This window comes from Rhinopithecus bieti, unplaced genomic scaffold (assembly GCF_001698545.2).
Source record: "Rhinopithecus bieti isolate Rb0 unplaced genomic scaffold, ASM169854v2 scaffold_4908, whole genome shotgun sequence".
NCBI classification, from domain to species: Eukaryota; Metazoa; Chordata; class Mammalia; order Primates; family Cercopithecidae; genus Rhinopithecus; species Rhinopithecus bieti.
This window is the reverse complement of record NW_016804541.1, coordinates 1,402,171-1,421,654: the sequence shown is the minus strand read 5'-3', so window position 1 is coordinate 1,421,654 and position 19,484 is coordinate 1,402,171. Positions and strand designations below refer to the sequence as shown.

The window sequence follows — 19,484 nt, the reverse complement described above, 5'->3', positions numbered from 1 at the left end:
TAACATTTTAATCAAAATAACAATTTTAAAATACAGTGAGAAGAGGAACATACACAAATCTCTTTACTGCCTGCCTTAAGGGAAGACAGATAAATTCTCGTTTCTGTTCTGCATTCAATCTGTTGCAATATCACATTCATGTAGTCTCTGGAAAACTCCACTATACACTCGTAAGAGAATGAGAATGAAAATGATACACGAAAAGAGTTCTGACCTCATGGATAGAGCCCTTAAAAGGGCTTTAAGGATCCTAGACCACATCTTAAGAATCACTGAACCAAAAACTATGAATGAATATGCATAGTATCATTCTATCCAAAGATATTTTAAGATTTCCTTACATGAAGTCTTAAATTCCACTGTCTCTTCCCCTCCACTCTCTCAATCAGGGGCTCCCAGACAGCATGGATCTCATTGTAATAGTGCACCTGGAGAGACATACACAAAATTATAAGACAGGCTTTTGGCTTTAATTACATATTTCGGTAACCAATAGGAAAACTATTAAGTAATTAATGTTATATATCATTAGCCATTTAAAAAACCCATCTAACAATATATAGAGTGTCTTTTCCTTTACTCTCTTACTCTATTGTCATAAACAAATTATTTAGCAAATCAATCTTTAAAAAATAATTTATCAAAAAAATACATCGACAAATTAAATGTCAGAATAAAATATGTATTCACATATGTACTCATGGTGGCCATGCACAAACAAGAGAAGTGTATACATCTTAATTCCAAAACTGCACTTTCAGGAAGTTGTCTCTGAAGGTTTTAAGTGATGTGGCCATACCTGTAGTGTCAGGTCAGCAGCAGCAGCCATTAGAGAAGTCCAATTTTTAATATTTCCTGAAAACTTAGACTCTGCCAATAATAAAGGTACAGTTCGATGTCCAAGGCCACATTCTAAGGTAACTTGAATGGATTCTACAACAACACCACAATTTTCCTCTATCAACGAATGTTCAATGTCTTTGAAACTTTCCGTTACTTCTGTTGCCACGTCAACACCAAGAAACCAAGTGTTATAATCATTAATCGATTTGATACCCCAAAGATTTTCCATTTCCTTAGATGTATCTTTGGATTCATCTTCCTTTGTTTTTGGAGACAATGCAGCCATGATTGTCATCACAGTATTAAGAATTATGGGTGAAATCTTTAAAAAAGAAAACAGAAAAATATTTATAATAAATTATTTCCCAGATGAGAATATATACATACATGATTTTAAGTGACATACATTATTTATAAGTGACATTTTTAAATTAAATAAATTTTAATTTTAAATTAAAGTAACTAATTTAAATTTTGAATAAATTGGTAACCAAGAAAAACAAGAGAGAACACAAAATTATGTGTCAAGCCAAGTAATCACGCAACACTGACTTCTACTCAGGTTATCTGGAATTAAGTAACTAATGTTGTATGTCAGTAGTCAAAATCTAAAGTTAAACTGATCAATTCAGAGCAAAATAGTGTTATGCAAATAGACAAGTATAGAAACGTAAACAAATTCTTCATTTTAAAATCTGCTACATGAACTAAGCCAAAGTGTGTGACCCTTGTCAAGATACACATAAATATCGGTACGCAACAAGATCTTTAAAAAAAAAAAGAAAAGGGAGAAAAAGATATAAATTTGCCTTATTAAAACTGGAAGACTGGAAATTACAGCTCTCCTCTAACTTACCCCAAGATCTGTAAATCTCTTATTATCTTTGGATAGTGCCTTTCTTTGCTCACTTCCCCCACCTCCTATTACTGCACCTTAGTTCTACACTGATATCTTCTATGTCCAACACCTTCTTAGCCTACCCTCTACACTGCCACCAGCATAATTTTTCTACAACCCAAATCTGAGTATGTCATTCTTATGTTCAAAATCTTCATCAACTTCCCGTAACTTTTTTATCCCACAGGATAAAAATCAGACTTTCTTTAGCGTAATGTGCAAAGCTCTTTGTGGCCTAGTGCCTATTCAACCACCTAGCCAGAATTCTCCCAAAGTTTGTGAAATACTAGGTTAAATAAGTTAACTGTATCCCTTTATTGTTCACTTCTCACAATCCTTACTTAAAATGTAAAGCGATATAATTATATAACCAAAAGCAAGATCTAGTATGTACTGCTTTCCTAACTTGTCAACTTTTTTCCTTGTCTTATTAATGTCATTTATAATTAATGCTTCCAGTCTTACAACTCCACCACACCATTCTCTTCAGCCATATGTGACAACCCCTCTAAATCTGAAAGGATTTTCTCACACCTCTGCCTTTCTGCATATTATCAGTTCTGTCTGGATTAACCATTCCATGCTCTCCATCTATTTAATCTCCCTTCAACACTCACATCAAATAGTCCTGTTTCTACATAGCTTTGCCTGATGTCCTGGTCTGAATTAAAGGCCCCATGCCTGTGCTCCCAACTAAATCTTGGCCGTGCCTCTAGCACTGAAAGCTGTAATCTCCGATTTCTTTCTTTCTCCCGCATATGTCATTAAGTTTTTTGACAGCAGGGGCTACATATCCCCACTGCCTTGTAAAGGACATTTTTTTAATATACACAGTAAAAGCTCAAAAACGTTTGTTGAATCAATCATAAATTTATGTACAAAGAATGGAAATTCTCACCAGCACCTAACCTAGTACCTTAAGAGAAAATACATGCAAATTCGAGGACTTTCCCCCCTCATTTACTACTTTATATATTTTTAAAAGTAAATCCACTAACAATATATATTCTAAGACTATCCAGCATTTTAAAATATTGAGAAAAAACTAAATTGATATTTACATGGTACTTCAAATGAAATGAGTTTGAGCCTTAGTTCAATCACTGTTGGTCACGGACCTATATAAGTAAAGCTACTACCATTACTGGCATTAACCAATTAACCAAAAATTAAGCAATCAACCAAAAAAGGACTCATTTTTGTATCCTTTGTGCAGAGAAATAGATTGCAGAAAGTATTCTATATCTTCTATTCGTGACTGGGCACGAGCTCATACTTAAAGAACCTGAATACCATTGGAAAACAATTATTGTTTTTCAATACTTTAAATGCAGAGAAAAAAACAGTAAACTCTAATAATTATTTCTAGTGTACATCTGTCACTACAAATACTTGAAGCCAAATAATAGAGTTATTAAATTCAATCAACTTATATATCAAATAAAAGCCTAAAAAGAACTTATTACAAATAAAGTAATAACAACCTCTTCTCTCCAACCTTTCTTCCCTTCTCTTCCCACCCATCTCTTCCCTCCTCCAACTCAACCTCCCCAACACACGCATGCAAATATAATAGAGAAAAACTACCCCAATCATTTGTAGATATTAAAAAGTACTCTTTTGAAGAAAATAGAAACATTTGCATTAAAGAAAAATATACTTTCACGTTAGAAGTTACAGATTACTGAATATGTGACTTGCATAATGCTTGAGTTATGAGAGACATCAAAAGATACTGTCTCAACTGCAAATATGCAATGTTGTGAAGAAAAACAAGAATTCTCACTCAAAGAATATGGTAAGTACTAACCTTAATTATAAATTCTTTAACCATAATATTTATATTTTGTTTTCCTGAAGCCCACGTACATTTTTCCATAAATAAAGAGCAGGGCTGCAAGACCTATAAACAGATAAACGAAATTCACATTTCCATAGATCCATTATATATGTAAAACACACTTACAAGAACCATGTCTTACTTAACTTGGGATCTTTAACTATAGCTTGCTATTACACTAAAAGCAAAAAAGCAAAAATAAATTAGCTGAGACTCCGTTGTGAAGACTCTTCTGAACTATGAGAAATCTGTGAACACTGGTAAATCACTTTAAGCAGTTCTGATGAATTTATCATGCCAAATCCTCAAGTAATAAAGCACATTTACTGTTTAAAATGTTTCTTTCTGCCAAAATAGTTTTTAAATTATGGACTCTATAAAATGTACCTTTGAAATAACTATAAAAGTGAGCTAAAGACTGTGGTAAGGTAGGTAAGTAAACAGTTTCCAGATGTTTGACAGGTCAGTCTGAAATATCATATAAGGCCTTTATTAGAATAAAAGTCAAATCTTCAAATTGTGAAGCTATATTCTTTTATATCATTAAGGAAATGAATAAATAAGCTTGTACCTGAACTGAATGGAGCAATTAGTACTGCATAATTGCCAGTTTTTAAAAAAATAGGATAAGGCCAGGTATGGTAGTGCATACCTATAATCCTGGCACTTTGGGAGGCCAAGGTAGGAGGATTGCTTGAGGCCAGGAGTTCAAGACCACCCTGTGCAACACAGCAAGACCCCTTCTCTACAAAAAAGTAATTTAAACAAACAAACAAACAAAAACTAGCCAGCTAGTAGTCCTAGCTACTTAGGAGGCTGAGGCAGAAGGATTATTTGAGCCCAGTAGTTTGAGGTTGAAGTGAGGTAAGATGGCATTACTGCACTACAGGCTGGGTGACGGAGTGAGACCCTTGTCCCTAAAAGAGAAAGAATTAGGAAAAGCTAATTGATATAAGCTTTTGGTGACATGTATAAAGACTATCCTGTCAAAGAATATTTCATGATAACGTATAGATTTCATACTTTCTTTATGCAAGTCACTTTGTCCACATATTTTTAAATTTAAAATACCACTGCAAATAAGTCACATAATATAATGATTATCTTACCATAAAATTATCAATACTACAAAATAATTGGTGTGGTAATTAACTGACTAAAATCATATTTTTCAATAATAATGTGAAAACATAATTGACATTCGCTTTTAATAACAGAACACCATCACTTTTGGCGAGATGACTCTAATTTTTTTCATTCTAAGCCTAAATATTCACTCATTCATTAATTAGTTATACTCTGGTAAACAAAAGAAACAGTTGAAAAAGAATATTAATTTGTACTAAAATTCAAACACTACTCAACAGAAGATGGTATAATGAAAATAAAACTATTCTGGAGGTAGTCCCCAGTTCTGTCACTAGCAGCCATGGCTGTCATTTAACATCTTTGGAATTCAATATCTTTATATGTAAAACCCCAAGTTCACAATAAATAATCTCTAAAGTCCCTGCAGAGATCTCATATTCCAGGACTCTATGAATCAACCGTTTCTGCCATTCTTCAACCCAAGATTAGGACACAAGGTAACTCTTACTGTGGTAATGTTTTTCCCTCTCTTTTCTCTGAGAAAAGGGCAAGCGAGCACTTTCAGATCTCTCACAGAAGCTTCCATCATCTGTTCGAGTTTGGATGTTGACAGAGAAAGGTTACACTGAAACGAGGCTGTGAGAGCAGGAGCATCAGCCTTTGTCAGGCTGGCAACAAATACCACTTCTGGATCTGTGATCATGGCCTTTAAAGTCATATTTGGTCTAACAGAGTCATCTGAAGAAACAAATGACAGGAACCAGAAAAGTTTAAGGTAAGTCTTTTCATTTGACTACATGTTATCTACAAGTTGTTAAGTTGTTCTCAATGTTTTTCCATAACAGATATGGTGAAACTGACAATATTAATTGGTTGATTAATACTAAGTATTAAATGATTATTAACAATTGCAGATTGAGCAAGGTAAGGCAATCTGATCCCTGTCCCAAGAATATCATTACCACTTTGACCCAGGAAGAATAATCCTGTTCTGAAGTTTTATTTTTTTTCAGAATTAAAGTATGTGCACATACACAGGCATAAGTATATACTATATTGCAGGGGAAGAGGAAAACTGGAAAGAAGAATATCAGGAAGAGGAAAAGAGACCCTGATAAAAGAGATTATTATTGTTTCTTTCAATTTCACCCAAAAGTCCATAGTCAATATCATATAATCTATACTATAAATATATTCAATGCATATATAAATATAGAGATACCAGATATGATCACTATTTAGAAAATATTAAAGGTAAATTTTAAAAATAGCATTCTTACCAGGATATATTAGTTTTCCAATCTGGGTTATATATTAGAGAGAAAAATATCTGACCTTAGATAATTATAATTTAACATAGAAAAGTCACTGATCTGGCAGGGGCAAGGTGTAATCCACAGCACAGCACTTTGGGAGGCAGAGGTGGGTGGACTGCTTGAGCCTAGGAGTTTGAGACCAGCCTGGGCAACATGGCGAAGTCCCATGTCTACCAAAAAAAAAAAAAATACCAGGTGTGGTGGTGCACAACTGTGGACCCAAGCTACTCAGGAGGCTGAGGTGGGAGAATTGCTTGAACTCACGTCAGGAGGCGAAAATCACAGTAAGCCAAGCTACATCACTGCACTCTAGCCTAGGTGACAGAGTGAGAGCCCATCTCAAAAAAATTTTTTAAATATAAAAAAATTTTAAGAAAAGGGAAGAGTAGAGAAGAGGAGAGGAGAGAAAAGGAGAGGAGAGAAAAGGAAAGGAAAGAAAAGGAAAGGGAAAGAAAAGAAAGAAAATCACCGATCTACCGGATAACGCTAGAATAAAAGAAGTATAGAGCTGAAAGTGGCTTCAGCATACACCGAGACCAGACATGCAAACTCTTCCAGAGTTTAAGGAGTTAAGGTGACATCCAGGGAAGTCCTGCTGGGTCCTCCAAAGTCCCCATGTTCTGCTTTAATGTTTCCAATTGTTCTTCAATGTGCTAGAATTCTCAACATGTTTTCTTTGAATAAGATTTCCCACCTATAAAATAGGCCACTAACCACTGACCCAAATTAACTTCATTTCTGGATCAGTAAAGAAATGTTCATGGCACAGCTGGAACCAAAGTGGAGTTTCCTGGCCATTGGTCCAATTTCTACTATACCTCTCTCTTAAAAATGTTTCCATTTTAAAATATTTCTTAAAAGGTTTTAAAACTAAAAGCTAAAGTTTTATATAGAATATGCTTAAACCTAAAAGACTAATTTTACATTCTTAAATTCTTCATTTCTCTTTTTTCTGGTTTGTAATTCTTGTCAAAATATACAAGTTGTCATCTATGACAGATAAATTCTGCTAACCTTTCTCTGTCTTGACCTTCCCTGTGGCAGTCTGTCTTGGTAAAATCTGTGTTTCTTTTGCCACATTTTCTGGACTCTGAGGCACAGCTTTGATAAAGAAATCTGCCACAGTCATCAGGAATTCCACACTAGCACATACATACAGCTTGTCAAGAATAGCATCAATTTGACTTCCATTTTTGTCTTGTTTGTAACTTAAATCAATCATAGAACTGTTGTTATCTTGGTCATTCTTTCTGTCAATCATTCTGAAAAAAAATGTTATTCATTATTTTATTCTTGCTAAAACAATAAAAAAGATGAAGAATTTCCTATATATCTCAAAAACCTTTCTTTCACCTTTCAGTCTCTAATCTGTATAGAAAACAGGTCAACATTAAACAGAATCTTATTATCCATTAGTAAACAAGACTACTAATCTCCAAAGCAAGATATATGTTATTAAGCAATTACTGAATATTTTATACTTATAATAGAATTATATATGTTATTGCATTATAATGCAATTCTTGAGTATTACATTACAATGCAATACTAGAGAAACAAACCAATAATGGCCGGAAAGGAATTTGGGCAATTAACAAAACACATCACTGTAGTCACACAAAATATAAGGCAGCCTTTTTATATTAGTTTATGAAATAAAACCTCCCTGAAGGAATTTATCTTCAAAGATCATCCTATGAAAATTTGAGTCTGAAAGTATTCAATACAATTCAAATCATCAAGTGTGTATCAAGTGTGTTCAACTATAGTTCCCCTACATCCTCCCATGAACTGGAAAAAGCAGGCTACCTAACAGATGATAGCATTTATCACCCTTGCCTAGAGAGCTGTGGACAGCTACTCCAGACACAAAATTTGCAAACTAGAAAAGCTGGGTGCATGACAGCACTCTTTCCTCATTTATTCATCTCTCAGAAAAACCAAGGGCTCACAAGTATCCCATATGTATTCAGTGGAGTCCAAGTTTAAGTAGCAACATAGTTTTCTCAAAACAACAAAAAAAATCAGATAGTATCCTTACTTGAGAAAAAAATAAAACATAATTAGGCTATTGAAAATTACATATTTCCCGCTTTATAAGTCACCCTTTCAAAATGGCTTGATGATGTGAATGCACTAGAGATTCTATTTCTATTAAAACTTTGAAAGAAATTTTGCATAACTATTTTTAAAAAACATGAACAAAATAAACACGATGAAGGCAAAATCCATAGCTTGAGGCCTTTTTTAAAACAAAATTCTGCCTACTGGGAAGAATTTAGAAAAATATATCACCAAATATATCACCCCATGTGGATTTAACTATTAAAACTCATTTTCTCTTAGTTCCCATTCTAAAGATGTTGGTCCATTTTATTATAAACTTCCCTTTAACTTAACCTTTAAAGCAGGTTAATCTGATATTAGCACTACTTCTTAATGCAATTCAAATCAAGAAGTATGACGAAAAGCCAGAGATCTTCTTTTGATGATCCCTAGCTTAGCAACACCTGGCAGCCATGCCAGGTGCAATGTCAACCTTAAATAATGTATAGCAAATTCAGAGCTGACAAACCTCGATGTTGCTCTCTCAATTCCTTCTCTGAGGTCATCAAGGGTGCATGTCTTAAGTTTAACGCTGACGTTCATTGAGCCATCCTTAAACATCTTCCCTGAGGAGGCCATAAGATGTAGTCTGAGTTCACCAAGCTGGAAACTGTCATTATGAAATGTAACTCCGGACTCCTGTGGTACATTTTTCAAGCAAAAGAATCAATTATCTTTAAATATTATATAATTATTTTTAAACACATAACTTAATTCAAAGCTTAAAGGCAAACTGATCTCATGAATTTTAAAAGTATGAGTGCTAAAACAGCTGAATGGAACAGAGAATAATATGCATGTTTGTGAGTATACCTGTACATACAAATAAATACATATATGTGTGAGTATTCAACAATGGTTAGTATAGAAAATTTTATCTGATTTATGGTTTAATGTAAATAAAAATAATTAGGAAAGAGTTCTGTCAATTAAACTAATAAATTTTTTCTTTTTTTTTTTTTTGAGATGGAGTTTCACTCTGTCGCCTGGGCTGCAGTGCAATGGCGCGATCTTGGTTCACTGCATCCTTCACCTCCTGCGTTTAAGCAATTATCTGCCTCAGCCTCCTGACTAGCTGGGATTACAGGCGCACACCACCATGCTCAGCTAATTTTTTTTGTGTGTTTTTAGTAGGGATGGGGTTTCACCATCTTGGCCAAGTTGATCTTCAACTCCTGACCTCGTGATCCGCCTACCTCCGCCTCCCAAAGTGCTGGAATTTACAGGCGTGAGCCACGGTGCCCGGCCTCTAACTAATAAATATTTAATGAGCTCTTCTGTTAAAAAACAGTAATAAGATTTATGAGGTTTACGAGAAACAGTAAGGCCTGGTAGACGATGTGAGTGAGCATACACCCTAATTCCTTGAGAAAACAAAATAGAAATACACTAAAAGGAACATCACAATAAGATGCTATTAGTTGTAAATGATTAAATATTTTATGACATACAGTATTTTATTCATTCATATTTATGTCTTCTCACATTTCACAAAGGCCATTTAGTGGTTAGGTAAAGAGTATAAATAGTAAAAGCTCAGAGAGGTTGAAGAGATCACTGTGGCTGGAGAAAATTCATGAAGAAGGTGAGAACTCAGTAGAGCCTCAGAGGCTGAGTGGGATCAGATAGGCTAAGAGGGTGGCAGAAGACACTCTACATGAAGGAAAAACATGAACAAACAATTCAAGATGCTCTGAGGACACAGGATACAGGGTGATTGGGCTTGGATACTCCGATTAAAGAATGGTAGAGAAAAAACTAGAAAGAAATACAGAGGCCTAATTAAAGTCTCAGATCCCAAACTAAATATTTAAATTTTCATGTACAGAAAAACAGACCTCGATCTTTATTCTACCATAACATATAATTCCAAATTATTTCAGCATGCCCAAAAAAAAAAAAAAAAAAAAAAAAAAAAAAAAAAAACCCAGCCAGTGAACAAACAAAAACCTTCAGGAAAGTGATGAACATCCATCACCATTGCTTACTAGAGACCCTGGCATTGATAATAGGGGTGCTGGGTATGTGCAATCATCAGCACACTGGTTAGAACTCCACCCTTTCTCTCACTCAAGATAGTATGTTCATGCGATTGGATCAGAATGACATTATTACTGGTAAACTTTGAATGTCTTTAACTTACGAAAATGGAAATAATTCACAAACTTTTATTCTGTAACCATTAATAGAAATGACCTGAGATACATCTACTGATCACAACACACTAATGTTTCCTGATAGGATTATTGATATGGTTTCCTTTTGTAGACAATTTGGAGCCACTGAATTTCTTTCCATAAGATGAAATTCATATTATATAACACAATGTTTATTAATGGAAAGGGAAGGTGGAAATGTCTACGTGAGATTCATTTAGGAAACTGAACTTGTGCCAATATCTAGGATGGATGAAAGGTAAAAAATCAAACAATAGCAAAATCAAACATTGCAGTACTACAAGTGTAAGAAGAGTTTCAAATAAAGCAGCAGTGAGAATTGACAGAAAAAAGTAAATGTTTATTCAAAGAAAAAACTGACAGTACTCAGCATCTCAATGAATAAGGAAGGTATACAAGCAATGAAATAAAAGTAGACATCAAGATTCTAAGACTGCCGAACCAGCAGAATGAAGGTACCAAGTAACATGAAGAATAACTGTTCATTTTCAGTAAGGTCATTTTCTGATGTTGTAAAGAGCATTAAACATTAGAAAATAAGGTAGTTCATCGCATAAATGACAGATACAAGCCCAAAATTCAATAGTAACAATGTATGAATATTGCATAATTTGTAGTAAATGAAATATGAATGAACATATTTCATATAAATAGACATTAACAAATATAATACCCATAATCTGTATCTGTTGTTAATGTACATTTGAGTATACTGTTCATTGCCCAATTAGGGTATATGCTCACTGTTGAATCTATAATCAATACAGAATATGGATATTAAAATATGTCATATGTATTATAGGGATTAATGTATGACATAATATAATTAAAAATAATTACTGGAAGGAAATATCTGCATAATAAAAAATATCTTTCTAAAATACCATTGACATATTATTTAGTTCAAATCATCATGGCATAAGACCTTGGTTCTTCAATTCTTTAATTAGTATCCTTAACACATAATCTACTACATATAACATTTATTTAATAGAAACACAATGAATGCTTATATAGCAAGGATAATTGTTAATTTAAAAATAATCAGGTAAAGCTCCAAAGTCACTACTAAATTATTCGTAAGTCATTATATATACATATATATATAGCTATGTAATAAAACTGTACAAATAATCACTCATATATAAAATTCTTCTATTGTTAATAAATCAAAATGTGTTTTTGTGCTGATATTACTTGGAAAGAAATAAAACCCTGAGTACTTTGCCTTAGCCTTGTAAGATTATAAACACTAACAAAGTGAATAAAGAGGGCAGGACCAATGCATATTCTGTAGGCCAAATAGAATTTTATAGACATATTAAATGTTTCAATGAAAAGTCCCACAAAAAAAGGCCAACACTCTAAAACTGACTATCAAGAGTTAAGGATTTATTTCTAATTACAGAAATGTATTACATACCTGGTTGATATCATTGTTATAAAGGATAATGGAAAGAGATTCAAAGTGAAAGTCAAATTGGAGACTGACAGTCTGGTTCATAGAAAGCTTTGAGTCTGTCCAATCTTCTTGTTCTAATGGTGAAAATTTAAAACCTTTTAAGTAGGTACAGAATTTTATAAATATTTTTAAATATGAGATAATTTCTTATGCTAAATTTATATGATGCTTTCTGGGATTCTGTAAATCATACTGAGACAATTAATAAAATGGCAATTACATTCCAACTGTCAAATTTTAAAATGGCAATGACTATTCCATATATATTTAGTATAAATGTACAAAGAGGCACAGGCAGACTACGTTAAAATTTTTTTAAAGAGGGGACTTAATTTTCAAGGCACTTACTGGCTACAGCCATTTTCAAGACATTATGAAATTGGAGACACAGAACAGTCCAATACTTTGCCTTATATTAGACAGCTAGTAACAGATTCTCTGCTAGCCTAATGCACCTCTCACTATCTCTAATTACCTATATTACCCAATCCGTTATCTTTATAAGAACAGAATAAAACTCAATAGCAAAATCAAACAGAGTTCACATATGATGCAGGGGAAAGGAGTGGGTGCTTTGGAATTTTGAGACAAATGAGATTTCAGGAAGTTAGTCTTTTCCCTCATCTTTAGATAGAGCATACAGACTGAATAGATCTTGCTTTCAATCACTCTTATGGACAGATTCTATAATCTTTTTCAATATTGACTCTAATTTCTTGTCATTCTATAGAACAGTCTGTTTTACAAGTTACTGGAAAACAAATACTGCATAACTTTAACCATATAAGCCTTCTCCAAGTTAGAAAATTCTATTTTTCTTGGAAATAATTTATATTTTAATTTTCATCATCTTTGCAGCTTCCATTTGAATTCACAAATTTTCCCAAGTGACATGGTGTCCATATAGCAAGAACCAGATACATGACCGTGATCATGACTGAACATAATGAGATCATTAATCACGTAAGGCTTGCCTGTTAATAGTTTATTCATCTCTACATAGTTCCTGTTTAACTATAACAACAGCCTGTTTACCTAGCATTTGTCTGTATGGAGGCACAAACTTCACCTGGGGAGATGTTGACCTCATCAAGCTTATGCAATACTTAAAACTATCCACTTAAACCAGAAACCTTGCACACTGTTCTAGTCATTTGCTTGTCTGATTTCAAAACACACCTAGCCTAACTATAGGAGAAGCAGTGTTGATATGGTGTATCAACTGGTAGTTTTATCAATTACTGTCATTTGAAGTAATAGCTGACGGTATGAGAGCATTAGAAAAGCACAGCAGCCAGGACCATTTATTATATGGGCAAGGGGTACTTCATCTCTTTCCAGCCATGAAAATATTAACCTATTTACAGTCTAATAAAACATAATATTCACATCAATGGCTTTAAATTATGAAAAAATAGTGAAATTATATTTAATATAATCTGTTTAAGAAATCTTATATTTTAGAAAATTATTTTAAAATGGCTGAATTCAAAAGGTTCACTGCTTTTAATAGGTTCAAAGTAATGATCTGAAAAATTATCTTATGTATTTGATACCTAATGCTCCAGTAAGTCCAGATAAACAAAGCTGTTACAAGAATACCTTCCTTTCTCATGGTTCAATTACCTGAGTATGATATGTGACACCAAGGTCCTTTTTTCTCTTAATTATTTTGGGACCTTACTACACTGCCTATCTAGTTTGATTCTTCTCTCAAGATACGCCACCTCAGTGCGTAGTGAATTCAGCAAATTTAGCATTCACAAGTAAAGGGTAAACAAGCACATACCAATAAGTGACCCTTTCCCCTGTAGCAGACAACAGACATACATTCCAGCCTCAGCCAAATTTCCACAATAAGTAGTACAATACTGAATTAGTTCATACCACATTGTGCCGGACAACCAGAAAAATACTAAATATAAATATGACATTAACACTAATTTTTTCTCCATAAAGTAAATATCATCAATTTATACCTTTGAGATGGTCAGGTCCACTTGAAACATCAACTTTTCTCACTCTTACAGCTTCCTGCACAGACTGTGTAGGGCTTGGTTGTGAGGAAGCTTCTCCAAGATTTTCCAGCAAAATTTTCATTAAAACTGTCAAGTCATCTTCACTGAGAGCAACCTAGAAACCACCAATAATTTGTTAACTATAACTAATAAAAAATGCAGACTATCATATCTATATCTCAATTTGTGGTTTTTTCAAATTAATTGTTCATCTACTAAAAAAGAGAGAGTTAGAGTTAGGACTATAAATACCAGAAGAGAAGTATTTCACCTTGTTTACTGTGTGTACACACACTTCTGCCTTCACCCATATCCAGGCCCCTGCCTCTGGTACTCCAACACTCTCTATGGCTTATCTGTTACTATGTCTTCCTGTTCCTGGACCTGTGCCTATCTGTCCCCTTTCCCTATCTTCCCATCTCCATTCTGTCTCTATCTCACCTCACCCAGTACCAGTTTCTTCTTCTATATTATTTACTCCCCTCGAAACTCAATACAGGAATAGTGTTGTTCAGTTTCTAGTCTCTACCAAAAAGTAAAAAGATGCTCTCCTGCTACATAGCTCTTAATTTCAGTACATATGCATCTGGACATATATAAAACGTTTGTTTAATTTATCAAGAATAATACCACTTAGAACAACAACAAATGTATCTACAAAGAATGTTTAAAGAACAAAAAATAGGAAGGTAGCATATTATCTCTTACCTTCATAAAAGGGTATGTGTGGCAAAAAGAAAAAGAGCCAGGGCTTTGAGTCAGGCAGATCTGTATCAACTCTACCACTTTCAAGCTGTCTTGTCTGCAAAGTTTCTTAATGTCCTTAACTCAAGTTTCTTAATCTCTAAAATAGGCATAATACCAACTTTCTCACAGGTGGCTGTAGAACAAGATAAAGCAACTAAAACAAATGAAGCTGCTACTGGCTGCTAAAATCCATTAAACCAGTACTTTCTTTGAATCTTCTTATCTTCTACTACCTTGTGTAAGACACAGTGGCTCAAAAGGCCTGTTTCAAGTACTTACAAATTCACACAATAGCAAATCTCCTCTGAATAGCACAGTACCCTGTTTTCCCCAAATTAGGTCCCTACCACCAGAGAAATTGCCTAGTTCCCAGTTTAAATGAAAATACAGAGCTATTTAAGTACAAGATAATGACCAGGGATTTATGGCTTGTCCTAAGCCCCAGGCTTCATATAACAGGTGTAATTTTAATGCCTTAGAATTTCATTGTGTATCCCACCCCACTTCTCATACCAACCAAGATTACCACAGCTTCCTGAAGGGCAACTAAGTTCACCCCTCTTTCACTTTGCTGAGGGAAAAAAAAAAAAAAAAACAAGTATGAAGGACAATTTTGAAAGGCAGCCCCACAGTTCTTTAAAAACCGTCAAACCGATCCACCCAAAACAACTTGTTGGTATCACCTGCCTGATACCCTTTTTCTGAGCTGCATCCAGGCCAGGGAAACAACCTGCTAGTATCACCTGCCTGATACCCTTTCTTGGCTGCATCCCAGGCCCAGGAAAACTATAGACTATGACCAAAGAGTGGGTGTTTAGAGAGACCTGGATCGGTGACAAATTAGACAGTGGTGGCCTCATCCACTGTTGCTGCATTCCTGAGTTAATAAGGATCCTTTCTGTTAAAGTAATTATCATACTTTGATGCTAAAGTATCAGATGTTACTTTTCTTGTTTCTTCTAAAACACTTTAAAAGCATAAAGGAAAAGGGCAGCGAATACTATAATCTTCCCCTGTGAATCTACCACCTGGCTTTGTCAAATCTTAACGAGTTGCAGTATTTCCTTCAGATCTTGTTTCCCCATTACAGATATAGCGGAAGCCCCATATGTACTTCTCTGAGACCCTATTCCCTTCTCCTTTTGTCCTTAGAGAAAGACACTAGCCTAATTTAGAGATTATTTCCATGAATACTTTTCTTAAAGTTATCACTACTGCATCTCTTATAAACAATATATAATAGGCAGATCACAAGGTCAGGAGATCCAGAACATCCTGGCTAACACGGTAAAACCCCGTTTCTACTAAACAAAATACAAAAAATTAGCCAGGTGTGGTGGTGGGCGCCTGTAGTCCCAGCTACTCGGGAGGCTGAGGCAGGAGAATGACGTGAACCCAGGAGGCGGAGCTTGCAGTGAGCCGAGATCGCACCACTGCACTCCAGCCTGGGCGACAGAGCGAGACTCCATCTCAAAAAAAAAAAAAAAATTTATTAATAGTATTATATTGCCTGTTGAAAATCTGAAATTATATAAAACTGATAGAACTGTACTATCATTTTGCAACTCACTTTTTTTATTTTTATGCTCGATACATTAATTTTGTTTCATATAGTTCTATTTCATTCACTTTATCTGCTTTACAACATCCATTATGTAAAGATACCATAATTTTATCCATGTTCTGCTACCAACAGACATTCAGGTTTTACTTATGCTTTCAGCAAACCTATAACCACAGAATCTTTGAAAGGGATTGTCAAATATTAGTCCTGGGATCTAATTTTTGAAAGAGAGAGCCAAATATTAGTCCTGAGATTTAATCTCTTAGCAGAAAGACAGAAATTAAAAGAAGGTACCCATACTCTGGAATAAAGCCTACCCTATGAATGTCCAAACAGACAGAATTCAATATAATTTGTTCTTCATGCAATATATCCACTAGTATATGAACAGAAATCCTTCATTTCTACAACAAGCTTCGATTTTAACTTCTTCCCTAGTAGAACTCTGCTCCTTTGATCCTTCCTATCTTATGTTAGAACCAACTCTGAAATAATCACAGGTATGAAAACCCATTAAACTGCTAAATTTTTGTTTGGTTTCGTTTAGTTTCTCTCATCCCTATCCCACCCTCAGCTGTTTGGTTTCAACAGGTTCACACATAGGCACACAAGAATCACAGGATTCCTATACTTCCACAACTACCTTCAACCAGTCTCACCTCCTCCTCTGAGCTGATATGCAACCTGCTAACTACACTATTAAAAATAATGCTGTGGCCAAGCACGGTGCCTCACGCCTGTAATCCCAGCACTTTGGGAGGCCGAGGAGGGTGGATCACCTAAGGTCAGGAGTTCGAGACCAGCCTGGCCAACCTGGTGAAACCCCACCTCTACTAAAAATACAAAAATTAGCTGAGTGGGTGGCCAGTGCCTGTAATCCCTGCTACTCAGGAGGCTGAGGCAGGAGAATCACTTGAACCTGGGTGGTGGAGGTTGCAGTGAGCCTAGATCACGCCACCACATACCAGCCTAGGCCACAGAGTGAGACTCCGCCGCAAAAAAAAAAAAAAAAAAAGTTGTATTTATATACTTATCAAATATACATATTTGCCTATTCAAAATGGTATCACCTTTCTAATTAAAACAGGGCCTCTACAAACTACACTATTAAAAATAATGGTGTATTTATATGCTTATCAAATATACACATTTGCCTATTCAAAATGATATCATCTTTCTAATTAAAACAGGCCCTCTACACATTAAAAACACTAAGTTGCTTTGAATGTAGTGTCTGAACATCACTTTGCATTGTCTTACAATTTAACTGCATTAAAACTTTAATAGAATTTTCCAAAATTAAGAGTAATATTTTTAGCACACTCCAGCAGATTTTATCTCAGACTCCTTGCTGGTTTTACCAAATATCTAACTAAAATGAAAACAAAGAAAAGTGAGGGAAACAAGGATGATTTCATTTGCATATTTTTTGTTTATTTATTTTTGTTGTTTTTGAATAGGAAACAAAATCTAGTCTATTCAATTTATTACTTAGGCAAAAGTAGACATACAACAGACAAATGCTCACTAAGAGAAAACTGGTTTAGCTTTATCAATAATGTAGCATCTTCTACATTCTGATATCCACTAGAACTGTATTATGATCTATCAAGAAATTTTCATATATTATATACTAGCTACTTACCTGCATAGGTTTTAGTTTTCCTTTTATCTCCATCCCTGGAATTTGCACATACCATGCTGCTGCTAAGTTTCGTTGTATGGACAAAAGCATGTTGACTGGTTTTAAAATTTCAATGTCATTTTGTGGCAAGGTAGCCTGCAAAATAGTTCTGAAAGAAAAACAAGAATTTACTTTTTACTTCAAATTTACATTTTAAAATGAGGACTATCCTATTGTGTAACAAATTCCACACTGCATTTCATAAAGGCTAAAGGCTGCTATCAGAAGTCTTTTAGAATACACTTCTTTTCACATTTTTAAAATCAATCTAAATCAGAATAAAGTTTATATCCAGAGCTCTCCAAAACCAAACCCATATAACACCGATTTCAAAGACATAATTTTCATACAATATAACTACTGCATTATTTATTATTTTTCACAAGGGCTGTTGATACAGCAAATAGTTTACTATCATGCAAACAAATGTTACATCCTCCTAAAACTGGAAGATAAAGAAAGTGATCTCATACTTAGCCCTTAATATATTATTGGTACTTCTCTAGACTCAAGGGGAAAACTCAACTAATCTAAAAGTTAAACGAACATATGGTAATAGTCATTCTAGCTTGCCTGCCAACAATCATTTGCATAATCAAATAAATGCTCTTGTCACTCAAAAGAGCCAACACTGTCCCATCTGGATTCACTAATCCTTTAGATAACTCACTGAAAATTCCCAAATGTGACAAGGTTTGAAAATGAGAAATAAATCTTAAATTTTACATTTTACAAAGTTTTTTTCCCATCAAAAAAAAAAGGAAATAGCTATGTGCAAAGTAAGAAAATAAAAAAATTAAATTAAGTACTGACTAAACTATAATTTTATAACAGCTAATTTTTATAAAATGAAAAAAAAATCATATTACAAATGTAGTAAGGGAAAACATAGACTCTGTGAGGCACATACATGACTATTAACCACTGACCCAAGAAGCCAATGGTCAAGATTTCATAATTAGAAGAAATAAGGAATGAAAACCACAAATTATTACAATATTTTACCTCAGGCAAAAATTGTATGAAAATCCTATTTCCAGTAAGCAACACACAATTAGATTATATATTTATACCTTGACAGCTTCAACTGAGTGAGTTCAATGTTCATTTTATCAATGACTGGAGGAAGAGAATAATGTTCCATAGGAACCAAGCTAAACTTGTTTTCAACTCTGATTAAACCCAGATCTGCTATAACAGCATTAGGTGATACCGAAGACTGAGGAATAATAATAACTGGTGCTTTCAAATTGATATCCATCAAAAGGCGGAAACTCTTTTGAGCCAAGTCTTTCATGCTAGAAGCAGCTCTTTCTGCAGCCTGGACTGTAGCTGTGCTCAAAGCTTCTTTAGCAGTTTGGAAATTGTTGAGGAAGTTCTGTTGGAAGAGACAGATATTTAGGGAAAAAAGGTATTTATTTTTAAATGAAAAAACTTTAAAAAGAGTAACAATAGTTACTCTAGGAAGAAAGAGCTCTTTCTCTCATTTGATGTGAGAATTATTTCATTCACATGACAAATTTTTGCAACAATTCTTTTAAAAATCTCCTGTTTATTAAGAATGCTTTTTACTTTAAATTCGAATTTAAATGAAAGGGAGAAGGACAGTACTGTACTTCTCCAAAAGTAGGTTCAATTCTGTACTGCTAGGTCACAGCAATGAAGTTTAGTCTTAGAAACTAAGCTTCTGCTGCTTATTTCTGAAGAGGTTTTCTTTCTTTTTTTTTTTTTTTTTTAAAT

General features: G+C 34.2%; 1 protein-coding gene across 1 annotated transcript in view; it reads right to left on the bottom strand.

The window, feature by feature from the left end:
• The window catches only part of VPS13C (vacuolar protein sorting 13 homolog C), a 194,867-nt gene that overhangs the window by 64,654 nt on the left and 110,729 nt on the right, over positions 1-19,484 (bottom strand). The window contains 10 exon segments of the mRNA XM_017869045.1: positions 342-428; positions 800-1,165; positions 3,552-3,644; positions 5,179-5,408; positions 7,001-7,248; positions 8,562-8,731; positions 11,693-11,805; positions 13,711-13,864; positions 17,706-17,853; positions 18,818-19,122. Of these exon segments, the coding sequence (XP_017724534.1) occupies positions 342-428; positions 800-1,165; positions 3,552-3,644; positions 5,179-5,408; positions 7,001-7,248; positions 8,562-8,731; positions 11,693-11,805; positions 13,711-13,864; positions 17,706-17,853; positions 18,818-19,122 (1,914 nt within the window).